The sequence below is a fragment of the Dipodomys spectabilis genome, unplaced genomic scaffold, assembly GCF_019054845.1.
Source record: "Dipodomys spectabilis isolate Male_0828 unplaced genomic scaffold, ASM1905484v1 ptg000085l, whole genome shotgun sequence".
Lineage (NCBI taxonomy): Eukaryota > Metazoa > Chordata > Mammalia > Rodentia > Heteromyidae > Dipodomys > Dipodomys spectabilis.
This window is the reverse complement of record NW_024870762.1, coordinates 774,620-800,733: the sequence shown is the minus strand read 5'-3', so window position 1 is coordinate 800,733 and position 26,114 is coordinate 774,620. Positions and strand designations below refer to the sequence as shown.

The window sequence follows — 26,114 nt, the reverse complement described above, 5'->3', positions numbered from 1 at the left end:
GCACTATTGAAGTCTTTAAAATAAATGTCAGTAAATAACTGACACTTTTATTATACTAGGAAGGTAACTTTCCTCATAAAATTAAACTAGCTCTTCCTAAATTTCTCTATCTATAAGCAGGATCTATATAGATTATAAATCAAGGACAAAAGGTATTGGAAAATGACACATTCTCCTTCGTAACCTATTTTTGGAGCATAAAACTAAGATATGTTGTTTTTATTTGAATTAGAAAGTTGCATTTTTAAAAGAGACATGTTTATGCTAATTTCTGGTGGCATTTTTGCAATGGAATGGAAAGCCTAGAGCCACCCATAGTAAACAGGAAATTTTTATTTACAATATTGTAAATGAAGCTTTGTTTTGGGTTTTCTATGTGTTGCCTCCCCTCCTCCCCTCCCTACCTCCGCCCCCAGGGACTATTGAACTGTAATTATTCCAAGGACCCTCAGATAAAATTATTTTCATGCTTCTTTGGTTTGTTCATCAAACCAAAACACCTGGGGTGCAGAAATACTAGATTTGAACTTGGAGTTGATAGCTCTGCGAATTAATCATGTGGCACTTCAAAAATATATTCAATGCGAAGAAACAGAAATAAGTGATAAACCCTATTGTGGTAGAGCAGTATTGCATTAAGCAGCTTTATGAAGTCTGAAGCTTAGGGCTTCAGAATTAATTCAGATGGAAATAATTGTCTAAATTCTGTAGCCTGGGATGCATAGAAGCTGGTTTGAAGAACTGTAAGAAATTCCAAAGTGAAGCCTTTGCTTTCTTAATTATCCAGATGCTAATCTTTAGTGGCTGTGCATTTGTTTCTAGGAAGCAAAACGTTTTCAGAATATTGACAAGTCGTGGGTAAAAATCATGCAGCGAGCTCACGAGAACCCCAATGTGATCAGTTGTTGTGTTGGAGATGAGACCATGGGACAGCTTTTGCCTCATTTACACGAACAGCTGGAAGTGTGTCAGAAGTCACTTTCAGGGTAGGAACTGCATTTTAAAATTACAAATCAAATAATATGCAATGGTGGTTGGCTTTTGTTGTTGTTTTTGTCAGTTGTAGGGCTTAACTCAGGGTCTGGCTGTGCCTGAGCTTTTTTGGTAAAGGCTAGTACTCTACCACTTTGAGCCATAGCACCACTTCTGGTTTTCTAGTAGTTAATTAGAGATAAGAAGCTCACAGATTTCCTTCCCTGGCTGGCTTTAAACTACAATCTTCAGATCTCAGCCTCTTGAGGAGCTAGGATTACAGGCATGAAGCGCCAGCTCTCAGCCTGCAATGGTATTCTATCTCCACCCAGTTACTAACACTGACTGCAAGTCTGTGAGGATTTTTTGTTTGTTTTAGTGATGGCTAAACTAGGACTAGGAATTTCAAATTCACATAAAGCTAATTTTTCTGTAAGAAAAGATACCTTTTTCTTCGTGTGGGTGAGTGAAGGCATTGTAATAGTTTCCTATGGCTGTGGTGACAAATCACCATCACCCAGGGGACATTTATTCACTCACATGAGTAGTATTCTATTACATAGACTTCTAGAAAGCCAAGGCCAAGGGTCCGTTCCCTCTGAAGCTTGCCTTTCATGTTGTGGGGGCTCTAGGAATTGCCATAACTCTCATTTCTGTCTTTGTCTTTCCATGGCCTTCTCTTTTCCCTCTGTTTCCCCAGGAGCACACTTGCCACTGGATTTTGTGCTTACTTAGTTGCTAAAGGAGAGAGTCTTCTCCTGATCCCACACTTCCTTACATCTGCAGAGACCTCCTTCCAATAAAGGCGCATGTGCAGATTCCAGGAAACAGAAGACAGACCTAACTTTTGCAGAGGTCTTTCCCTTCATTCCATTGCTGAAACTAGAGGCATTTTTGGAGGATAGTTTACCAGGCATATTCACAGATAATTAAAGAAATTCCTAAAAGGATTTTTTCCCCTTAAAATTGAGTTTGTCATAATTTGTATAAGGTGGTGATAATGCACATGTCCTAGTTTCATGGGGAGTTGTTCTACATTCTACTCTCTATGTCCTGGTTTGGAGATAAAATGGTAGTCTCGACTGGGTTTAAGCCATAAGGTTCCCAAAACTTGCGCAAAAGCCCCAGGAGTCACAGGGAACCTGTAGCTCACATCTAGTCCTAGCTACTCAAGAGGCTGAAATCTGACGATCACGTTTCAGAGCTAGCCCAGGCAGGAAAGTCCCTGAGAAACTCTTATCTCTAATTAACTACTCAAAACCTGGAAGTGATACTCTGGGTCAAAGTAGTAGAGTATACTAGCCTTGAGCGGAAAGAGCTCACGTTCAGAGCCCAGGCCCTGACTTTAAGTCCCGTGACCTAGAAGCATGGGAGTACTAATGATGAGATAGGTGATGCTGGATGAGAGGAGGCTTTGTTCTGAATCATTTCCCCTAGTGTCCTCGAGGCAGAGTGTGGACTTTGTTCTTACCAAGCATTCCAGAAGAAAGCAGGGAAATCCCAATAGGTGTTTGCTGTTATCTTACTGAAGATGTTAGTGATTAAAAAATGAATAATGCAGTAAAAATCATCTGGTAACTAGTTGTCATTTTACTTGAAGGTATTTGGAGAAGAAACGACTATTGTTTCCAAGATTCTTCTTTGTATCTGATCCAGTTCTTTTGGAAATCCTTGGACAAGCCAGTGATTCCCATACCATACAGGTATGTTATAGGTAACAATGATTTAGATGATTTTTTTCACTTATGCATAATCATAAAATAAAATTTACAAAACTAGATGCCTGTAATCCCAGAGGCATTGGGAAGCAGAGATGGTTGGGATCATTGAAGCCAGCCCAAGCAGAAAAAAAGTTTCAGAGATTCCTTCTCAATGGAGAGCCGAACGTGTTTGTCATCCTAGCTATGGGAAATCTCTTGTGCGGGTGCATGCCTGAGCTGGAAGTGAGATCTTATCCCAAAAATAATGAGCAAAATTCAGAGCTGGAGTTATGGCTCAGTGGTAAGAGTGCCAGCTTAACAAGAATGGGGCCCTGAGTTCAAATCTCAGTACCCTTAAGTCAGCCAAGGCAGAGTTGGTTTGTGTTTCATTTTGTTGTTGTTGTTAAGAGACAAAGGAGTTAATTCTTTTATATTTTATGAAGACGCAAGGTACTAAGGTTTTTCAGAGTGGCTTTTCAGAGTGTTTTTTCAGCCTCAGGTGTAATTTGTTGTCTCCGACCTGTGTTTCTTACAGCCTCATCTCCCTGCAGTGTCTGACAACATAAACGAGGTAACATTTCATCCAAAAGACTACGATCGGATGATGGCCGTCATATCAAGAGAAGGAGAAAAGATTGTTGTAATTTACTTTCATTAAATTCTGTTACCAGGATTTTTTTTAAAATTTAGGTTAAGGATATACAGTTCTCTTATGAATAGTAAAGTGATGGTGAGGAGGGCGGGTAGCAGCCTTGGGTTCTAATTCTATACCTCTGGTTTTGTTATGAAAGTAGATAAATCACCTCACTTCTCTGAATTTCATTTTATTTCTTATAAAATGAGATTTTACACTGGATGACCTCTATAGTTCCTTCTAATTCTAGTTAAGCAATTTTACCCATGTTTCAAATACTTTGTTGAGGGCTGGGAAGCTCAGTGGTAGAGTGCTTGCCTTGCATGCATGAGGCCCTGGGTTCGATTCCTTGGCACCACGTAAGCAGAAAAAGCGGAAGTGGCACTATGGCTCAAGTGGTAGAGCGCTAGCCTTGGGCTGAGGAGCTGAGGGACAGTGCCCAGGCCTAGAGTTCAGGCCTCATGACAGACAAAAAAAAACAACCAAAAAACAAAAAAAATAAAACAATTTGCCTTGCATTGAGGTATTGTGATTACTGAGTGTGACATTTGTTAAAAAAAAAAAGAGCAAAAACAAATTCCTGTCTATTTGTAATGCATGTGTGTTATGTATTTTAGTTGGACACTCCTGTCATGGCCAAAGGTCCGGTGGAGATTTGGCTTCTGGACTTGTTAAAAGTGCAGATGTCATCATTGCATAATATAATTCGATCTGCATTCTATCAGATCAGCGATTCGGGATTTCAACTCTTACCTTTCCTCCAGCACTTTCCAGCACAGGTGAGAAGACTATTAGCAATAAGAAATGAAAGTTGAGGGGCTGGGAAGGTAGCTCAGTGGTAGAGTGCTTGCCTTGCATGCATGAGGCCCTGCGTTCGATTCCTCAGCACCACATAAGCAGACAAAGTCGGAAGTGGGGCTGAGGCTCAGGTGGTAGAGTGCTGGTCTACAGCTGAAGAGCTGGGGGACAGCGCCCATGCCCAGAGTTCAGGCCTCACAACTGACAAAAAAAAAAAAAGAAATGAAAGTTGAAAGCAGGGAGAGGGCAGGAAGCCTAGAAGATGATTGGTCTGATGGTGTGGAGGCTGTTTAGCTTTGAACTTCTTGGAGTGGCTGTTGACCCTCACTTAACCACAACTTCCAACTCCCTGTCAGCCAACACCATCCTGGGCCAATATAGCCCATTCCCCAGAAGAGGACTTGCCTCTTACTCCAGACTTAAACCACTGATATCTTTAGTGGGATACCAAGGACAAGCTTTTCCCATTCTCACTTTCTCTTCAGTAGGTAAATATATAGATAGAGCAGTTGACATAAGGACATGGTAATTACATGTGGAGATCAAGAACTGTGATGGGCAGAATAGTGTTTAAAAGCTGTGAAGAAACCTTTTGAAAGTGCTGCTCAAGAAAACAAACAAACACAACCAAAAGTCTGTCTGGGGTTCTGTTCTTGTAATGGATGAATGCCATTATCATGGGAGTAACCTATCACGAGATTCGTTTTGTTATGAAAGCAATTTCTGTGTGGCACTAGCTCACACACACGTGTCTTGTTCTTCTGCCTAGTCTATGGTATTCTGTTATAGCACTACATGATGGACTCAGAAACATAGTTTTCATTAAAGACTCGCCATTATCTTATTTATCTGTTTACATTGAAACAAAAAGTGATGGAACGTTAGAAGGTATTTTCCCCCTTTTGAAGTAGAGAAATGCATGTCTTTTTCAGTTTAAAATGCGACAAATCCTATATGCCTTCAAAGTATTTAAATACTTGAAAAACAATGTAAATATCTGCCTATTATAGGTTGGGCTCCTGGGAATTCAGATGTTATGGACGCATGATTCAGAAGAGGCTTTAAACAATGCAAAAGATGACAGGAAAATCATGCAATTGACTAATCAGAAATTTTTGGACATCTTAAATACACTTATTAGTCAGACAACACATGACCTGACCAAGTTTGACAGAGTGAAGTTTGAAACTCTAATTACCATCCATGTGCATCAAAGAGATATTTTTGATGACTTGGTAAAGTATCCTTTTTTATCTTTATTAAAGTAATTTAGTATAATCATTAATAATGACTAGTAAAGATCTATATATCTATATATATTCTAATTTTTATGGACTTTTTATCTATTTGGTCCTTTTTGCCTCCTCCATCTCTATGTGTACCATGTCAATAGATACCTGCCTGTATTTGGAAGTATTTTCATTGGGTACTCTTTGACAGTGTGGAACCCATTGATATAATATGAACCTAGATAGATGCCCAGGAACATGATGTAATTGAGGCAGAATGGGTCATGATGTTTTGGTGGGTAGCTGGGAAAGGAGAAAGTCAAGGTGAATGGAACTGGGCTTCAGGGACCTCTCCTGGCTGGCTCGTTGACAGCATCTAAGTGGGTTCATTTGGGAAGAGGGTGGTTGTAAAAGAAGTGTTTGAATTCCTCTTGGATATAGAACTCTAGCCAGCGCATTGGGCCAGGTGAACTCTTAGAGATCCTGAGATCTCCTGAGATCCATGTGCTCTGTGACAGGAGGGCTCCCACATGGTTTTAATATACAACAAAAGTCTCTTTGTCTCAATTTAATTTGTCTTAAAAGCAGCTCTGTCCTTAATTACACACATAATCTATACAACTCAGGCCCTTTTTCAGAGATGATCATCACAGGCTATGCAATTTAAACTTTTACCAAAAGTGCTGATCATGTAAGTTCTGTTTATTAAAGATCATGTGAAAGATATGCAGCCAGTCCATCTATTTTCCCTTGCACTTTTCAAAATGTGACATGTATTGACCTCACTTGATAGCTTGTTAGAAAGGCAGACTCTTTAGGCTTCTACCCTGACCTCTTACCTACTAGATCAGAAGCTACATTTTAACATGATTCCTAGGTGAATCCCATGCTTGGTGAAGTTTGAGAAAAACTGCTGCGAGGTTTTCTCTGGATCAAAGTAATCATTAGAAAGCTGTGTACTTAGACAGATTGCTTTGGCCTTCATTGAATTGCAATTGCTATTCTACCTGGATTTCCATTTTAGTCCACCTCAACACCCCCTGCTGTGGAATCCATTATCATGTCTATACTGTGACAGTGCAGTCCATACACTTCTCACTGACGTGTAAAGCTGAGGTTCCATAGGAGACATTTCTTTTATAATGGAGTTTTTAGCAAAGCTAACTGTGCAAAGCATCAACAACTACAACAACCATGCTATGCAGCGACAATTAGAAAACTCTTCTCTTAGCATTACTCAGTACTGACCTTACCCCAACTAAAATAATACCTCATGGTCAGAATATATGCCTTTTCCCTGTGTAATGCTTCCGACAGTATAATACTTAGACAACCAGACTCAATAAATACATTGGGCATTGTTACATTCTTTCTTATCCATCTCCTCCTTACATCTTAGTGCATTTTTGCAAATACCTTGCTGACCATATCTCCATAGTTGTGGGTTTCTTAATGTAGGAGAGCAGGGCCTTGAGGCCAGTCTCTTATTAGAGACGGGCATTGGTGGCTCACCTGTAATCCTTAGCTACTTAGGAGGCTGAGATCTCAGGATTGTGGTTCAAAGCCAGCCTGGCAGGAAAGTCTGTGGGATTCTTATCTTCAATAAACCACTAGAAGTGGCACTGTGATTCAAGTGGTAGAGCGCTAGCCTTGAGCTGAAATGCTTAGGGACATCATCCATGCCCAGGGTTCAAGCCCAATGACTAACAACAACAAAAGCAGTAAAAACTGCTTGGAAGGCAGGAGAACTAGATTCCTTATTATTTTTTAACTGGAGGGGCATCATGGTTATAACAATACTACAAACAACAGTCTACTAAAAAGGAAGAATGTTTGCTGCTTTTTTTTCTTGATTGCCTGGAGTGAGCAGGACTAAGGAATCTTCAGGTTAACATGAAGCATCTAAGATGTGGTTGTGGTCTGATGGAGCTCCTAAGAATGCTTCCCTGGGTGGATTTCTTCTAGTGGACTAAGTGTTAGAGCATGCATCCTCCTTGCTCTCAGGTATTTGCTGATGACAAGGGAGGTTGGCTGGCCTGGCCCTACTGCTGGTGTAGGAAGATGTCTGTGATATATAAGCACATATTTCTTTGCCCAGTACCTTCAGTGGCTTCCAGGCGCCATGATGATAATTCCCCAGGGAGGATAATTTTCCCATGGTCCTATAAAGCTTCTGACTCACATCTTTCTCTAGAGTCCTGGGGCTTCAGTTGTACCAAACATGCTAGGTCTGTGGCCTTTGGCTTTTACATTCCTGGCTTTACTTCTATGTATCTTAATATTTCTTCTCTGAGTGTTCGTCTCTCACCCCCCTAGACTAGGTTAGGAAAATTCACAAATCCTGAATTTCTTTGGTGGATTTTTCATCATTTGTTGAAATGCCTTTTTCACTGTTTGTCCTCCCCTCCCCATGGCTTTTTGTTTGGTAAGTTCCAGGGGGCACAGCCATGTCTGTCTGTGTCCACCCAGTTTAGTATCCTGATCGAAGAAGGTGATCAATGACTATTTGTTAATGAAGGAAAATCAGTTCACAAATGAGTGACAGTGTCATTCATTGAAGACTATGTCATTGAAATTCAGTATGTAACTCTCATATTTCATGTCTTTCAGGTAAAAATGCACATCAAGTCTGCCACTGATTTTGAATGGCTAAAACAGAGTCGATTTTATTTTAAGGAAGATTTGGATCAGACAGTGGTGTCTATTACTGATGTTGATTTTGTTTACCAAAATGAATTTCTGGGGTGCACTGATCGCCTCGTTATCACTCCATTAACCGATAGGTAGGAAACCAAGTATTTGTGATTCCACTTTGTCAGTAAATAATGAACTTGAAATTGCTTTAGGATTACATTTGAAATATTCACAAAACCATATTGCTGTCACGTTGGATCTTGGCTAGTTCATCAGTTAGTCTAACAATGAAATAACCTTCGGCTGTTACTTAAATGAACATGTACATGAAATTTTTATGAAGCCAAGAAAGATAAAGGATGAAAGCAAGCTTGAATATTGACTTTGAGTAATTTAATAATGAATTTTAGATTACAAGATGGAAAAAATACCCTCAGGATCATAAGAGAAGTTTTTAGAACTGCAAAGAAAGAAGCTATGGTGGATATCATTGAGTTTTAGTCTCTTGGTCTTTTAGTTGTGAAAATGGATATCTAAAGTAAACATTCTTGGCCCCAGTCAATCAATCAGTGACAGGTCCCTTCACAGTTCTGTCCAGCATAGGACTCTAGCAAGAACTGGTTGTTGGTGGTATTGGTTTTTTTTTTTTTTTTTTCATCTTCATATCTCCCACACCACCAGTTCAATATGCTGCACAAGGAAGGTACTCAATAAATGTCTGTAGAATTGATTTAAATTGGATTTTACAATATTTAGTTGTTTTGTGTCTTTAGGTCTGCTCCTGTGTAAAATTATGGCCCAATCAAAGTACAACTTGGGCCCTGCCTTACTTTTCCCAACCTTTCCTCTCCCTTCTGCATGGCCAGGGCTGGGGCAGCAGGAATTTGTCGATGTGCTTTCCCTTTTCACTGATTTTACACATTGTGCTTCATGTCTGAGGATGCTTTACTAAGGCCTTGGCTAAATTTTACTTAGATATGGAACAGATATAACACAAGCTGGCTCATAGATACAGGACGATTTATTATATTAGTCATTTATACTTCTTGAAGTCATAACGCAACAACTTATGTGCAGTGTGCTGCGCTGACTTGTATCTGCCAGTGAGAGCCAACTATCCATACTTCCTTCCTCTTGTGTGTTTTCCACATGCCACGGGCCATGGTGGAGTGCTTCTACCACAGAAAATGGCAAGCAGAGAACAAAGCAGGTGTATTCCCCGCTCTCCCTGGAGGGCCAGTTGTTAAAACATCTGTTAGCACATCACTGTTGATTCAGTGCTTATAGTGAGCAATAGGAAGAGGGCTAGAGCACTTAAGGTTGATGGGTTTAGAAGCTTGTTTCAAGAAGTGTCTAGTGTACTGCTTGTAATGAATATCAAACAGTTCAACCTTGTCTGGTGGCTGCTTTTACATAGGCTGCACAAACACTAAACCAGGCTTGAAATCACTTGGACATTTGGGCATTAGATTTCACGTACTGTGTTTCCTGTAATGTGTGTTATCCCCTGTTCACAGAGCTTCTCCTGAATAACTCTTGCAGATGCTATATCACGCTAGCGCAGGCGTTGGGAATGAACATGGGAGGTGCCCCAGCCGGCCCTGCAGGAACTGGCAAAACAGAAACCACAAAAGACATGGGCCGGTGTCTTGGAAAGTATGTGGTGGTATTTAACTGCTCAGATCAGATGGACTTCAGAGGCCTAGGAAGGATTTTCAAAGGCAAGTGTCAAATAATGTTCAATTATGTTTTTGCCAAGTTTAGGGTTTTTTTTAAATGGCCCATTAACATTATTTTTGGATATAAATCTAGCATGACATTATCCCACATAACCAGTATTAGTATAGGTTGATCTATATGATTTGCCTCTTTTTCTGGATCCGAAAAGGTGACTAGTTATCATCAGTTTCATATTAATACTGTTAATATTAATATCAATACATATTAATACTCAATGCTATTTCATGGTGCTACAGTCTACATTCTACTGAATGTGTATTGGATTATAAAACACAGTGTATGGTGGTCTGAAGCAGTACTGGGACAGGGGCTGAGGTCAAGGTGACGGGTGAATGACATGGCTTTCCTTTCTTTATTAAATCCCCAAAATGAAAAGTTTTTAAAAAGCATAGAAACCTTGAAAAACAAGAGGGAGTGTCCGTCAGCAGTTGGGGAATTTTGAGGAAGTCTTGGAAGTTGAAAGGAGATGATTTCAGATAGACAGAACAACAAGGGAAAATACTCACGGGCCTTTCTGTTTTAAAGCTTTCTGTTTTAAGCCTTTCTTGTTTGTTTGTTTGTTGTTTTTTTTTCTTTTGTGGGTCATGGGGCCTGAACTCTGGGCCTGGGCACTGTCCCTCAGCTTTTCAGCTCAAGGATAGTGCTCTACTACTGGAGCCACAGCGCCACTTCCGGCTTTTTCTGCTTATATGGTGCTGAGGAATCAAACCCAGGGCCTCATGCATGCAAGGCAAACACTCTACCACTGAGCCACCTTCCCAGCCCCTGTTTGTTTTTTAAAATCCATATGCATTCTTTTGGTGAGCTCACAAAAACACTAGCATTAAATACCATTTATAGAATGACTCCCAAATTTATATCTCTAGACCAGTCTTCTTCTTGAAACTCTGCCTCCACTTATACACCAATGTCTACGGGACACCTCCACTTAAATGTTCCTTAGGGGCAAGTTCACTATATTCAAATCGAACTCCTGATCTCCCTCTGCAGACCTACATCTGCCTCAGCCTTCTCCATCTTCCATTTCTCCATCCTTCTGATTTCTCAGACAAAAAAAAAACAAGCAAACAAACTGACCTATCCTTCATGATTACATTCTGCAAATAGTACTCATTGTCAGCAAGTACTATTAGTTTCACCCTAAAGATTCACCCCCATATTCACCCCACTGCTGTCATCCTGGCTGTCCAACACCCATCATCTCTTACCTGGGCCATTTCAGTCATCCTCCTAGCTGGTCTTTTGTTGTCTAACCTTCCCCTCCATGCTAGTCTCAAAGTCACAGCACCACCCTCTGTTCACATGGTGGTCAGATCTCAGCAGCCCCTGCTGAAAGCTGTCCTAGTGGTTTCACTCAAAGCCAGTGTTTTTACAATGGCCTATATTCTCTCATAGGAGGACACCAGTCCTCCCTACATCCCCAGTGCACTGCCCGCCCTCTGAGCTCATCTCCTAATTCTTTATCCTAATTTGTTCACTTTCTTCGACAGCCATATGCACTCTCCTGATATTTCTCAAGCCTCTGAAGCCTATTCGGCCCCCAGAGCCTTCACATTTGCTATACCCTGAGCTACCCCATGACACCCCTCCTCATGGCCCATTTGAGAAAGGGCATCTGCTGAAAACCCATCTTTGAGATGACACTTCTTCCTATTCATTTACTGCTTCTTTGCTGGTGTGTTGGAACATCTCCAGTCCAAAAGAACCACGTTCTAATGGAAGAGATGGGCTCTTGTTAACCTGAGAATTGGGGATGGTTGAGAGACACAGAATAGAGAGTAACAACATAAGATGCCAAAATTATATAGTAGAAGGATAGAGAAAAAGGAAAGGTATTTTTTCTCTCTGTAAAAGGAGTAGTAAAGCTCTGTGAAGTGGATGTTCTTGTCAGAGGTCAACACTAGATGAGTCTATGCCAGGGAGGCAGGGCCCAGGAACTGGGGCAGATAGCAAGTACCAAGCCCAGAGCAGAAACTCTTCTGCATTTGCCATCTCTTCCTGCAAAGCAGTAGAGGCAGGCATAACCCTGAAAACAGGAATTTGCATTTGGAGTGAGAGTAAATACGCTCAAAACCATTATGCAGAGATAACAGAGTCTTACACAATATTGGAAAAACTGAAGAAGGCACCCAACAACAGTAGACCTACTGATGGCTAAACTGAATTACAGAGGAAACAAGAAAACTCAAAAGTAAGTAACAATAATAGCATCAGAGAGATTTAAGCATTAATCACGTTCAGCCTATTAAGGAAAAACAAGTTGATGTGAGAAAGTAACAATTGGGTTTCTTACAAATTGAAAGTGCAAATCTTTTTTTTTTTTTTTAAAGCTCTTGAAGTAGAACATTAAGTCAAGAGAAAAGATTGCAAAAAGAGAAAGTTTGACAGAAAAATTTAAAGGTCAAAGATACACATAGACACAGACACAGACACACAGACAAAGACACACAGACACACACAGACACACAACACACACATACACACACACACACACACACACACACACACACACACAGCTGATATCCATAGAATAGAAGTTCCCAAGAGAGAGGGAGAGAGAAGAAAGATGAGGTGGGTAATAATAAAAGAAATAAGAGCATTTTATATAGCTGCAGGTAATGAAGGTTTTCTTCCTTGGAGAATACACAGGAGCGGTGGTCAGGAGAGCTCAGGTCTAGGTTTTGTAAGAAATAAATAAAAAATCCCTTTGGCCATTCCCTTTCTTAACCTGCATCCTGACATTTCTATCACATTGCAATAAAAAAAAGAAAAAGAACAGAGCGATCTGAACCTGAGGAGACAGGCCTCATTTTGTGTATTTCCCCAGACACTCGTGTCTCTTCTGCCCTCCTCCCCACTGAAGGCAGCACCCCAGATTCACCTGGAGTCCATCACCCATCAGCATCCTTGGATTGAATCAGAAGTTTGTGCTTTAGTTATGATAGTCTATTATTTTATTGTTTTTGGTAATCTTATCAAATAATCAAATCATCGTCTTCTCGCAGGCACTAAATGTCTTTATAAATTGCCAGATAGGAAACTTTACATAATTGGCATTTAAAATTATAATCGTTGGGGAGCACTTTGGAGAAATGATTGCTATCAAGAACATGGATTATTGAGGAAAACTTTACAAATGAGATGTTTTTCATGCCAGGTCTTGCACAGTCTGGTTCCTGGGGCTGTTTTGATGAGTTTAACAGAATTGAATTGCCTGTGTTATCAGTGGCGGCCCAACAGATTTATATTGTTTTGACAGCGAGAAAAGAGAGGAAAAAACAGTTCATTTTTTCTGATGGTGATTGTGTTGATTTAAACCCAGAATTTGGAATCTTCTTAACAATGGTGAGAACATGGGCTTTAATTACAATTTGGTTAGTTTAATAGTTACAGACTTAAAAAAACCTGAATATTAATGGATAATAACTGATAACTATATTCTTATGGTATATTAATGGGTATTAATGGGTACTATGCTCTTAGGGTATATTAATGGGCAACATTATGGTATATTAATGACTAAATAAATGATAGCATACTCTTTTTGAGTAGTAAAAGTAGCCCATCTGGAAGGTTAATACCAGCTACAAATATTTGTTGAGTACTCATTATGTGTAAGAGTCTGGTCTAAACATTTCATATTACTGAATTATCATGACTCAGGCAGTGACAAACAAACCTTAGTTGCTTTAAGTCAGAAAGATTTGGGCTGGGATGGTGGCTCAGTGGTAGAGCGCTTGCTTTGCATGTCTGAAGCCCTGGGTTCGATTCCTCAGCACCACATAAGCAAAAAGAAAAAAGCCGGAAGTGGCGCTGTGGCTCAAGTGGTAGAGTGCTAGCCTTGAGCTGAAGAGCTGAGGGACAGCGCCCAGGCCCAGAGTTCAGGCCCCACAACCGGACCCAAAAACAAAACAAAACAAAAAAAAGAGAAAGATTTAGTTCTCCTTTGTGCCATGTGTCTATTGTAGGTTGACTAGCACAGAAGTGGGAAAGCTAGAGTCTGCTATTTACATCCATACTCTACTACTAGGCTACTAAGGTAGCCACTATTTCAGTAGTTGCTGAGAATTGTGCTCTGGCTCAGTTTCTTTCTAGAAGTGATACAGGTCACAAGTCTTACTGGCCAAAGCAAAAGACATGGCAGTGGGGATGGGGAAGGACTATCCTATTATGTACCTAGAAGGAGAAGGGACCTGAAAGATTTTGGTCAATAGCCCTAATGACCCATATGTGGACCTTATTTTACTCTACAGCTGTGATGGCTCTTGGAGCTGGATATTTTCTTAACTGAGGAACCCTAAGCTCAGAGAAACAGAAAATCCTGCTAAAGTCCCATGAGCAGGAGAAATGAGCTATTGTTGTATTTCTAACATCCACATTTGACTGTTTCATCTCTACACTTAGTTTTTCCCTAACTCTTAAAGTAGCAAATGACTTAAAAGTTTGAAGTAATTTGACAAGTTCCAAGCCCAAAGAATTGTCATGTAGTATTTAGGTAGCATATGGTTATGGGAAGACCACTGACATGAATTATTTTAAAGATTGAAAGCCAGAGGTGTGAATAAACAGGAATTCTGCATTTGGGAAAGGAAGTTAATCTGAACCACTTTCAATGTTTATATGTATATATTATCTTTCAAGTCTCTAAGAGTTGTAAGATAACATGAAAGTCTCTGTTTGAAATGTCCCAGCAGATAAAGATAAATTATAGATAGCAAGAAAAATTTCTGATAAGGCTTTTTGCAAAAATACAGTAAAGCAGTTAGGGGAAAATAGCCGTAATCCAAAATTATGGGATTTAACTCATGGGATGAAGAAATTAACTCAGTGTGGAAGAATTTATAAGAAGCTTAACATTCTCGTGAATTAATTATAATAGAAATATCAATTAGATATTGCATTAAGCTATGAAAAACTAAGACAAAAACTCTCAACAGCTTAACATGTAAGAATTTATTCTCTTCAGATCTCTCTGTGTTGCTATTCAATCACAGTTTCCCTCTTGAAGGTCACTTTATGACCCAAAGGCACAGAAAGCAAGTCTGTATAATTAGACAATATACTGACTCAACTCCCTCCAGATAAACATCTATTTCCTACTGTGCCTCACTTTGCTTCCTACTGTATAGAATCTAAGCATGCCAGTTGCAAGGCAGGCTGGGAAATGTAGTTTTTTTGTCGGTTGTGGGGCTTGAACTCTGGGCCTGGGCGTTGTCCCTCAGCTCTTCAGCTCAAGGTGAGCGCTCTACCACTTGAGCCACAGCGCCACTTCCGGTCTTCTGGTGGTTTATTGGAGATAGGAGTCTCACGGTCTCTCCTGCCCGGGCTGGCTTTGAACCGCGATCCTCAGATCTCAGCCTCCTGAGTAGCTAGGATTACAGGCGTGAGCCACCAGCGCCCGGCTGGGAAATGTAGTTTTAAAAAGACTCCTGGGTGGTGGTGATATATCAGCTTGGAAGTGGGGTTCTGTGATTAAAGAAGGAGGAGTTCTGAGAGGCAATCAAAAATCCTTGTGTTTCTAGCACCTAGCAAGGCATCTGTTGTTAGCACCAGTGTTCAGGGGCTGAAGGTTTCTTAATGAACTGTCCTAAAATAACCACGATCGGCCTTTCTTGTATTGGAACCCTCAGCCTTTCCTTTGGGACTTAGAAGACTTGAACTCACAGACTTGTTGGGGAAGCCTTCTACCACTGGAGCCACACCTCTTGCTATCAAAGTGCTTTTAAACAATGCCCACAAAGAATAAGTGAAGAGATTAACTAAAATTACCTAGTAAGCTTCTTAGTACAAAATCCTGGTTTTTCTCCCCTTTCAAGGACATATTTTAGGCCATAATTATTCTGTTATTTTGTTCAGTTTTCTATTCTTTTTCTATCTTTTAAACTACTACACAGATAACTTCCTTTATGCTATGTGAACTTGTGTGTGTGACTTTAATAATATGAAGGAAATGGATATATACATACATATAGGGATGACTAGAACATAATTAGATATGAATGGTACAATATACATTTTGAGAAAGCAAGAGTCTTTTATGAATCTAATATTTTTCCAATGCTGCCTCAGAATCTGAACTAGAGAATCTGAAGTATATTTATAGTCAGAAAAGGAAAATTGCATCAGTAATGGGAAATTAAGAATATATGTTTTCAACTCTTAGAACCCTGGATATGCTGGGCGCCAGGAGCTGCCAGAAAACTTGAAAATCCAGTTCAGAACTGTTGCTATGATGGTCCCTGACCGACAGGTACTCAGCGGCATTTAAAGCACCAGTGATGGGCTTTCTCTGTTTTCTCTTAATTGCTGGGGGTGGGAGAAAAAAATCTCATTGCCTCCATTTTCAGATCATTATGCGGGTTAAACTTGCAAGCTGTGGCTTTCTGGAAAATGTGATCTTGGCTCAGAAGTTTTATGTGCTTTACAAACTCTGTGAAGAGCAACTTACTAAGCAGGTAACTGTATGGTTAGTTTTTCACTTTGCTATTCATTTATTTATATTTATTTTCTTTTGGTGAAAGTCTTGCTATGTACCCCAGGCTGGCCTGGACTCACTATCTGGCCCAGGTCGGCCTCCAAGCTGCAGTCTCCCTTTCCTCAACCTCCCCATAGTTGCTGTGGTACAAGCGGGCACCACCACATCTGGTGTTTATTTTGTGAGTTTACCTTGACATATGCTAGCTAGTTTAAAATAATTCTCACTGATTCCTCCCCAAATATGCTCATAGTAATCATAGTTTTTGATTATATATGCTTAAAACCTGTTTATTTAGAAATAACTGCAGATTCACAGGAAATTGTAAGCCACAACGGGACCTTTTCTAATACTGACATCTTGTAACTGTGGTACCATATAGTTCCAGAAATTGATAGTGTACTATCCACAGAGTGCATTAAGGGTTCACCAGTTACACATGCACTTGTGTACGTAAAATTCAAGTAGCCACGACCACCACAATCAAAGTGTGAAGCAGCTCCGTCCCTGTAGGGCCCCTCTTGTCTGTCCTTTCTCCCGAGTCCCGAGTGCTTTGTAGCTCCTGATCTTTCTTCCATCTGTAATTTTATTTCAAATTTTATTTGTAAATGGAATCGTGTAATATGTAACTTGTTGCTTATGCATTTAAAACCTATTTTTTGTCTTTCAAATGGTATCAGGCTGTGTAATTTTTCAAAAGATTTAAGGTATGTGCAAACATTTAACAAAGGAGAAGAATTTAAGCATCTGGTTCGTGGCTGCACAACAGCTATCTGTGTTTGCATGGGTCTACCCATTCAAAGGTTTTTGTTGTTGTTGTTGTTTTGATTAAATAACCTGTCCCCCTCCTCCCCCATCTTAGGTCCATTATGACTTCGGCTTGAGAAATATTCTATCTGTATTGAGGACACTTGGATCACAAAAGAGAGCCAGACCAGAAGATAGTGAATTAAGCACGGTCATGAGAGGACTGAGAGACATGAACCTTTCTAAATTGGTATATTTTTTCCCTCAACTCACTTCTCTTCCAAGACATTGACCTGGTTTCTTTGTGTTAATCTGATGAGTGAGAGGGCTGGTTGATTCGGTCCTGTGAGCACTGAAATTACAGGAATAATGGAGCTTCCAGGAGCAGGCCTCCTATTACCCTCTCCTCTCTACGGCCAAGTGCCCGTGTATGGGCATGGACCATTGAGGGTTTGGGTGGCTCCAGATTTTCAGCCCAGTCCTTTTCCATTATTCATAGCATAACACAAATTGAAACTTAAAAATCTGTGTATACAAGGAACCAGGAGAACTTTTTACTCTGTATTATAAATAGCTTAATCTCAGATGTGCCTCTGACAACACCATTCATACTTTGCAAGAAACCTACTGTTCTTGGTGGGAATTATGTGGGGGGAGGGCATTTCACTGCTTTCCTGCTTGTCACGGTAATGACTAGATGTTGAGTTTTCTTTTGTTTTTATGCTGGTATGAGGACTTGAATTCAGGGCCTGGGTGCTGCCCCTTAGTTTCTCTCTCTCTCTCAAGGTTAGCACTCTATCACTTGAGCCATAGCTCCACATCCAGCTTTTTGGTGGTTAACTGGAAATAGGAGTCTCTTGAATTTGTCTTCTAGGGCTGGCTTTGAACTGTAGTGTTCAGATTTCAGCCTGCTGAGCAGCTAGGATTTTAGGAGTGAGTCACCACTGTCCACCTTACGTTGCATATTTTTCAGGTTAATGTGACCATCCCGCTGAGAGGGGCAGATCATTCATGTAACGAGACAATGAGCTCACACTTTGGAGCAGTAGGAGAGGCTAGATTGTAGACTGCCAAGGAAATTTGGGTGCAGCGTGGACTCAGGGTGGTACTCAGGAGAAAGCACTAGAGGCCACAAGTATGAATAGGAGAGCAATAAATGACTCTCAGACATGAAGTGATGAGTGCGGCCAAACTACCCCAGTAACGTTTGTTGACTGACTACTTGTATTTTAACCTCTGCTTGCCTAGGTGGATGAAGATGAGCCCTTGTTCCTCAGCTTAATCAACGACCTGTTTCCAGGATTACAGCTGGACAGTAGTACATATGTGGAACTGCAAGCTGCTGTGGACAACCAGGTTCAGCTAGAAGGACTGATTAACCACCCGCCCTGGAACCTCAAACTTGTGCAGGTGAGAAATTTTTTTTTTTTTGAGATAGTAGTGGAGCTTGAACTAAGGACCTTGTACTTTCACTTGGCTTTTTTACTAAGGCTGATATTCTATCACTTTAGCCATAGCTCTACTTCTACTGGACATAGGAGCCTCATGGACTTTCTAGTTTAGGCTGACTTTGAACCTTTTTTTTTTTTTTCCAGTCATGGGGGTTGAACTCTGGGCCTGGGTGCTGTCCCTCAGCTCTTCAGCTCAAGCCTAGCACTCTACCACTTGAGCCACTTTCAGTTTTCTGGTGGTTTATTGAAGAATCTCACCGACTTTCTTGCCCGGGCTGGCTTTGAACCATGATCGTCAGATCTCAGCCTCTTGAGTAGATAGGATGACAGGTGTGAGCCACCAGCGCCCGGCTGGCTTTGAACCTTGATCCTCAGTTCTCAGTCTTTATGACTCTATGGGCAGTACAGCAGACAGTGTATGTTGTTTTTGTTTATTTATTTATTTTTGGGTCCGGTCGTGGGGCCTGAACTCTGGGCCTGGGCGCTGTCCCTCAGCTCTTCAGCTCAAGGTTAGCACTCTACCACTTGAGCCACAGCGCCACTTCCAGCTTTTTTCTTTTTGCTTATGTGGTGCTGAGGAATCGAACCCAGGGCCTCATGCATGCAAGACAAGCGCTCTACCACTGAGCCACCTTCCCAGCCCTAGACAGTGTGTATTGTTGGAGATCTCCATGTGACTGCATGATCTTGGTCTTCCTTAATGGTAGTAGTGAAGGTAAATGAGAATGTTATGTGGACACAATTGTAAGAGTACTCAGGGCAGGTGTTCATCTGAGGGCAAGTATGGGTTGGCCCGGACTCGCAGTATACAAGATCATAAGCAGGGTGGTAACCTGAACAAACCTCAAGGACATTCGTGATATAAATGCATCAACCCAGCTGGCCTCTTGTTCTAATATGGCAGTATTGCCTGCAACGGGGGCCTTTGTTGGGCCCAGAGCCTGGAGGTTCTGAGTGTGCTGTTTTCCTGCTTTGTGTGTGTGTGTGTGTGTTTGTGTATGTGTGAGAGTAAGTGTGTTATCTCTGGTTCATATATTTCATCCTTGTGGCAGGCAGGAGGTTGTAACATACAGTATTTCCTTAGATCCTGGTCCCTCCCCAGCTTCTGTATGTTTTTGTTCCTAGTAACTAACTAAGGACTGAAGCCACTTTGTGGGTGGGCACAAAGAGCAGACAGTACCAGAGAGCTTCTTCCCCCGCTCCCAAGCCAGCCTCTCCTTGCACAAAGACGGATGGATGATGGAATAGCAGTCACGTTCCCCTTTCTGATGGACAAACCCCTCAGTGTTAACTCCCGCTGGAGAGGCTCCCATCCTTGTCCTTTTCTCCCATTCCTGCCTCCATTTCTCCTGGGAGCAGTCCATAAATAAAGCACCTGCACTCCAAGGTGTGCTTGGGGGAGGGGGGGGGCAGGGGGAGGGGCCCACCAGTGCTGGGCTTCACTGCTATGCTTGGCGTTGCTGTTTTCTACCACCAGGGGGCATTATCATCACACTGGATGCAGATAAAGTTTGCTTGTGGAAAATGACTTCTAGTTCAGCAAACCCAAATCACAAATAGTTGTTTGAGAAGCAGAAACTAGATCGTGAATTAATTATGTCCAAAATGTAATTCAAGTCCCCCCCATTTCCATGACTTTATCACTTAATGTCCTTTTTAATGTGACGCTCATTTGCTCTCCCCATCTAGTAAAACAAAGAACATTTTTTACATCCTTTAAATACTGAACAAGTTGCTTTAATAAAGAGCTTATTTCAAGCCCTTTAAATTTCAGCTAACTACTATGAATGTCAGCCAGAGACTCATCAGCTACATTTTTCAATTTATTGTTTAATTGTGCAGTTATATGAGACATCTCTGGTACGGCACGGCTTGATGACTCTTGGGCCCAGTGGTTCTGGGAAGACAGCGGTTATAACAATTCTGATGAAGGCGCTGACAGAATGTGGAAGACCCCACCGGGAAATGCGAATGAACCCCAAAGCCATTACTGCACCCCAGATGTTTGGCAGGCTGGATACTGCTACCAATGACTGGACCGATGGGATTTTTTCTACTCTGTGGAGAAAAACATTAAAGGCTAAAAAAGGTATACACAGGCTTGCCTTATCAGTCACCCTTTACCCGCACCAGGTCATCCATCATGATCAATATCAGTATTAATTGCTTGTGGATGGAGAGTGATTTTCCTGTTTGAACATTTTGCAGGTGAAAACATTTTCCTCATTTTAGATGGTCCCGTGGACGCCATTTGGATTGAGAATTTAAACTCTGTGTTGGATGACAACAAGACCCTCACGTTAGCTAATGGGGATCGCATTCCTATGGCCCCCAGTTGTAAGCTTCTGTTTGAGGTCCACAATATTGAGAACGCATCTCCGGCCACCGTGTCTCGCATGGGCATGGTCTACATCAGCAGCTCCGCTCTCAGCTGGAGGCCAATATTACAGGTAGGAACAAGAAGCTCCCAGCAGTCCTGTTCACTTTCTGCCATTTCCAACTTGCTCAATAAACAGAGATCCTGTTCCTCCATTGCAGGCATGGTTGAAGAAGCGTACTGTTCAGGAAGCCACCACATTCCTGAGTCTGTATGACAGAGCATTTGAAGATGCTTATACATACATGAAACTAAACCTCAACCCCAAGATGCAGCTCTTAGAGTGCAACTATATTGTGCAAGTAAGAATTTGAGGGGTTTATTTTCGTTAATACAGTTTATAGAAGAAACCTTAGAACATGGTTGTTAAGCTCTGAGAGGCTTGCTTCCTATTTTAAAGAACTTGTGCTGGTTGCTGGTGGCAAACACCTTTAATCCAGCTATTAAGAAGGCTGAGATCTGAGGATCAAGGCTCAGAGCCAGCCTGGGCAGGAAAATCTTTCAGACTCTTATCTCCAGTTAACCAGCAAAAAGTCAGTTTAAGCCCTAGGAATGGCCTGTACGTGTACATGTGCGCATGCGTGCATGTGTGCGCACACGTGCCTGAATTCATACACACATATCAAAAAGCTTTTGCAGATGATCTTACTGTCTGCCATTTCTTTATCATTGTCTCTTTGGAGGGTTGTCAGGGAAGAGGGATGGACTTTCTTTCCCAATATCAGCATTAGGAACTTGTTCCAGGGAGTGTGTACCAATAATGAGGGGAGATAAAATAAGCCAAATAAGGCTTGTTACAAAGATGAAGGAAAAAAAAAAGGAGCTTGTAGTAATCAGGAAATCTTGGTGCTAATCTTATCTTATCCTGTACATTTAGTATAAATCAGATAGAGAAAAAGTTTAAGCAAAAACTGAGTAGTGGTTTTCCTCTTAGTTCTATTTTTTGGATTACCCTTTGAGAAACCCCAGAAATAGTCATAGATTGTGTGTGTGTGTGTATCTGAGAGAGAGAGTGGTTTTTTCATATCACAAAGAAGAAACCTTTTGTTTTTATTTCCTGGAATAAATATTATGTGTGTCATCAGATGCATATAAGCATTACAGTTTTGCATTCCTCTCCTGAGAGTCTCCTCCTTTGGTCTTATGTAAGCACAGTTTTAAGGACCCTCTTAATTCTGGTCTGTTGGTGGTCATCATCCATTCCAGTGCTTTGATTTTCAGTGTCATGGCTGGTGTATAACCCAGAGAGGCTGGGTAGGCTGGAAGTAATACGTAAGGTCCACATCAATGACTTATTTAGTAATGATATTTTAGAAGTATAAGAGAAAATTTTATCTCAAAATAATTATATTTTCTTAGCTGGGCACCGGTGGCCCACGCCTGTAATCCTAGCTACTTAGGAGGCTGAGATCTGAGGATCGCGGTTCAAAGCCAGCCCGGGCAGGAAACTCTGTGAAACTCCAATAAACCACCAGAAAACCAGACGTGGTGCTGTAGCTCAAGTGGTAGAGTGCTAGCCTTGAGCTGAAGAGCTGAGGGACAGCGCCCAGGCCCAGAGTTCAAGGCCCAGGACTGACCAAAAAAAAAATTACATTTTCTTAAAGGATCAGGTAGAAAATATGTTAGTCTTCGCACAACTTTGCCCTATCCATCCTGTACTGCTATTATAGCATGAAAGCTGCTGGAGACAGAGATGGAAGTGTCTGGATGTCAATTTCCCAATAAAACTTTATTGATCTCGCTTCTCATCCCCCCCAGCCCAGACCACAGTTTTCCGAGTTCTGAAGAATATTACAAAGAAATAAAACTTTTGATCTAGAAAGTTGGATAATCAGACAACTTTAGAGAACATCTAGACCAGGCTTTTCAACTTTAATCAGATTAGGAAAATAATACCCAGAGAGATTAGTGACTTCACAAACTGAGAAGAAGCCAGGACTTCAGCTTGCCAGCCCAGGATCCTTTCTGCTAGGCCTCCCAGCCTAGCGGAGGTAGATTGGTCTTTTCTCCTAAATGCTGGGACTATAGGACACTAATCAAAAAATAACTTGAGTTAAGACTTTATTTGTTTTCTCCTCCTGCTTTTAGTCTTGTTTTATCTGGAAAATTTTTATTTAAAAAATTTCTCTTATTTAACCCATTTTTCAGTCTCTCAATCTCCTGGAAGGTTTAATTCCCTCCAAAGAAGAAGGTGGTGTCTCGTCCGTTGATCACCTCCATAAATTGTTTGTCTTTGGTCTAATGTGGAGTTTAGGAGCCCTTTTGGAACTAGATAACAGAGAAAAACTTGAACTCTTTTTACGAAATCACGGAAGCAATTTAGACTTGCCCAAAATACCTAAAGACACAAATCAGACTATGTATGAGTTTTTTGTTACTGATTATGGTAAGTGCAACAGATTATACCTTAAATGAAATAACTTTTTTAATGAGAAAAATATAAACTTCCATCACCTCTTTTTGAGAGGAGATAGCTAATTACGAGTAAAATAATCATGTATACCATTTCAATATCAATTCAGCATGTTAACATATGAGTATAGTGCATCTTGGTCTTTGTATCCCAGCTCCACACATCCAAGTAACCTGGTTCCATTTTCATATGTGTACATTGAGTGATACCTTTCTTGGGATGGGGGTAAGGTGGAACTGTGGTTTACCCCAGGGTCTCTTGTTTGCTAAGGCACGCCCCCTACTTGAGCCACATGCCCAACCTTGTCAATCCTGGGCAAAAAAGGAAAAGAAAAAAAATAGCAGTGTCAAAAGTAATTACAATTTCAGACTTCAAACTTTACTACAGAGCTATAGTAACAAAAACATCTTAGTACTGGCACAAAGATAGGCCCAAAGACCAATGGGACAGTCTAAAAGTCCCAGAAATAAACTCATATACCTACAGCCTTGACAAGGGAACCATAGATATAGGTTGGGGAATAAAAAGACAGTTTCTTCAACTAATGGTGTTGGGAGTACCAGATATCTATATGCAAAAACTTCTTCGCCCATTTGCTGAGTCCCTGCAACTCTACCCGGGAAGTTCCCGTTTATGCCAGTAAGTTCTCATGTTTCTCCTATGACTTCCTGTAGTAGTGGTAATGTCCAGGTTTCTGGCTCACTGAGGTCTTTGATCCATTAGTACAGCATGACAGATAGGGACCCGTTTGAGTTCATTGTCTCTTCATACATCTTTTATATGTTACCTTTTTTTTTTTTGGCGTGAATATGAACACTTTTAGAAAGACTTTATTCCTAGACTTAAAGTCAAATATGGAAACATCTGTTTCTAGGCAAGATGGAGGTAATAGAAACTGGGTTTAGTTACTGACAATAGAAAGCTAGGAAGTTGGACAAAATGTATGGCACTGTTTTTCAGACTTTGGATAAAAGACAATGAAAATAATGGAGTGAAGTGAAATCAGGTGACTGGGTCAGGTCACTGAAGGAAGTTTCCAGAAGCAGCTCAGGGAGGGGAAACCCAAACCAAAAAGATGAGGCAGAGATAGACCTGGGGGAGAGACCAAGTGGCTAGAGCTTGTGGGACAGGGCCCATAGAGAAGTGGGCACAGAGAAGGGTTAGAGCAGCAGAAACAGACAGGCAAGCTCACAGCCAACGAAGAGGTGTCACAACTCTTAGCAACGGATAGCACAGACAAAGTATATGGAAGAGTTGAACAACCCAGCTGACCCCTTTTACCTAGTGGACCCAGTTTAGAACAGTGTACTCCAAGACAGAAGAATATACATTCTTTTCAACAGTACAGAAGATATTTACCAAAATAATCTGGGTATCTAACATTTCTCGAGAGCAGAGCTTGGGAATGCATGCTTGTAACCCCATCTGCTCTTCAGGTGGAAGAAGGAGGATGGTGAGTTCTAGACCAACCAGGGAAACATTAACAAGACTCTGCCTTAAAAAATGGGGTGGGGTGGGGTGAGAGTCGTGGCATGGCCCAAGTGGAAGATGGCTTGCCCAGTAAGCAGGAGGCCTTCAGTTCAATCTGTAGTATAGCCAAAACCCACCAATCAGCTACCCAAATTACCAGCAAAACGAAACCGGTGAAAACCTCCACGGCATGCTTTGTGTCTATATTACAAAAAGAATATAAAGGTTGCCATTAAGCCCCAGAGAAATCAGAAGAAAGAAATAATAATGATTAAAACATAAATCAATGAAAGAGAAAATAGAGTAATAGAGAAAAAATATCAAGGAATCCAAAAGGCAATTCTTTGAACATATCAATAAAATCAATAAATCTCTAGCTAGAGATTTCAAGTTAAAAAAAGATATAAATTACTTTTACCAAGAATGAAAGCAGTGGGAGGGAACAGATGGGATGAGGAGAATGATGGAAGAGGTGGATTAGAATAGAGTGAATGGTGGGGGGGGAAGAGGGGAGGCGGGTTGGGTAGGGGGGCAGGGGGAGGATGGGAAGGGATGGGAAGGGGAAACAAAGGAGGAGGCTACAATGCTTGATAAGAAATGTACTCATTATCTTGCCCATGTAATTGTAACCCCTCTGTACAGTATTTTCACACACACACAAAAAGAATAGAATGAAAGGGCTGGGAATATGGCTCAGTGGTAGAGTGTTTGTCTAGCATGCATGAAGCACTGGGTTGGATTCCTCAGTACCACATAAACAGAAAAAGCCAGAAGTGGCACTGTGACTGAAGTGGTAGAGTGCTATCCTTGAATAAAAGAAGCTCAGGGACAGTGCCCAGGCCCTAAGTTCAAGCCCCAGGACTGGCAAAAAAAAAGGGGCGGGGGGGTGGGGGTGGAAAGGAGGCATTAGATAAGTAGATTTGTGAGCATGTTTTAGGTTAAGTACTTTAAATGTTTATATTGATGCAACTGATTGCTTATGCAAGTTTTACTTTTGTTGCTGACATACTTTTTGAGTGCATGTTTATTGAGATGAAATTTCACTTATTGCCTAGGTGATTGGGAGCACTGGAATAAGAAACTTCAGCCATATTATTATCCAACTGATAGTATTCCAGAATATTCATCAATTTTGGTTCCGAATGTTGACAATATTAGAACAAGTTTTCTGATGGAAACCATTGCAAAACAATTTAAAGTAAGTTTCATAGATGGATTCTTAGTTGATTATAAACCATGGAAGGAACACATCTGCTTTCACGTTCAGTGATAGAAAAATTCAACTCTAACACCAGGGGGTCTGGAGGTAGAGTCACCAGACAGAGACACTTTGCCAGATGAACCCCCAGGTCCCAACTCATATCCTTTGAGCTGCAGAGAATCTGGATTTTAAAAACCTCTTCCTCCTTCTCAGGTCATGTGACTAGGTGGCCATTCATCTTCTAGCCTTACAGAGTACTGTATGCATTTACAT

General features: G+C 41.0%; 1 protein-coding gene across 1 annotated transcript in view; it reads left to right on the top strand.

Moving 5' to 3' along the window:
- Dnah8 (dynein axonemal heavy chain 8) overlaps window positions 1-26,114 on the top strand; it is a 211,723-nt gene that overhangs the window by 77,796 nt on the left and 107,813 nt on the right. The window contains exons 36-52 of the mRNA XM_042683923.1: window positions 823-986; window positions 2,573-2,675; window positions 3,208-3,312; window positions 3,924-4,085; window positions 5,115-5,339; window positions 7,944-8,116; window positions 9,510-9,688; window positions 12,865-13,052; window positions 15,871-15,957; window positions 16,055-16,162; window positions 17,045-17,179; window positions 18,178-18,339; window positions 20,223-20,469; window positions 20,589-20,830; window positions 20,919-21,059; window positions 22,906-23,143; window positions 25,696-25,838. Of these exons, the coding sequence (XP_042539857.1) occupies window positions 823-986; window positions 2,573-2,675; window positions 3,208-3,312; window positions 3,924-4,085; window positions 5,115-5,339; window positions 7,944-8,116; window positions 9,510-9,688; window positions 12,865-13,052; window positions 15,871-15,957; window positions 16,055-16,162; window positions 17,045-17,179; window positions 18,178-18,339; window positions 20,223-20,469; window positions 20,589-20,830; window positions 20,919-21,059; window positions 22,906-23,143; window positions 25,696-25,838 (2,802 nt within the window). The remainder of the gene's footprint in view (window positions 1-822; window positions 987-2,572; window positions 2,676-3,207; window positions 3,313-3,923; window positions 4,086-5,114; window positions 5,340-7,943; window positions 8,117-9,509; window positions 9,689-12,864; window positions 13,053-15,870; window positions 15,958-16,054; window positions 16,163-17,044; window positions 17,180-18,177; window positions 18,340-20,222; window positions 20,470-20,588; window positions 20,831-20,918; window positions 21,060-22,905; window positions 23,144-25,695; window positions 25,839-26,114) is intronic.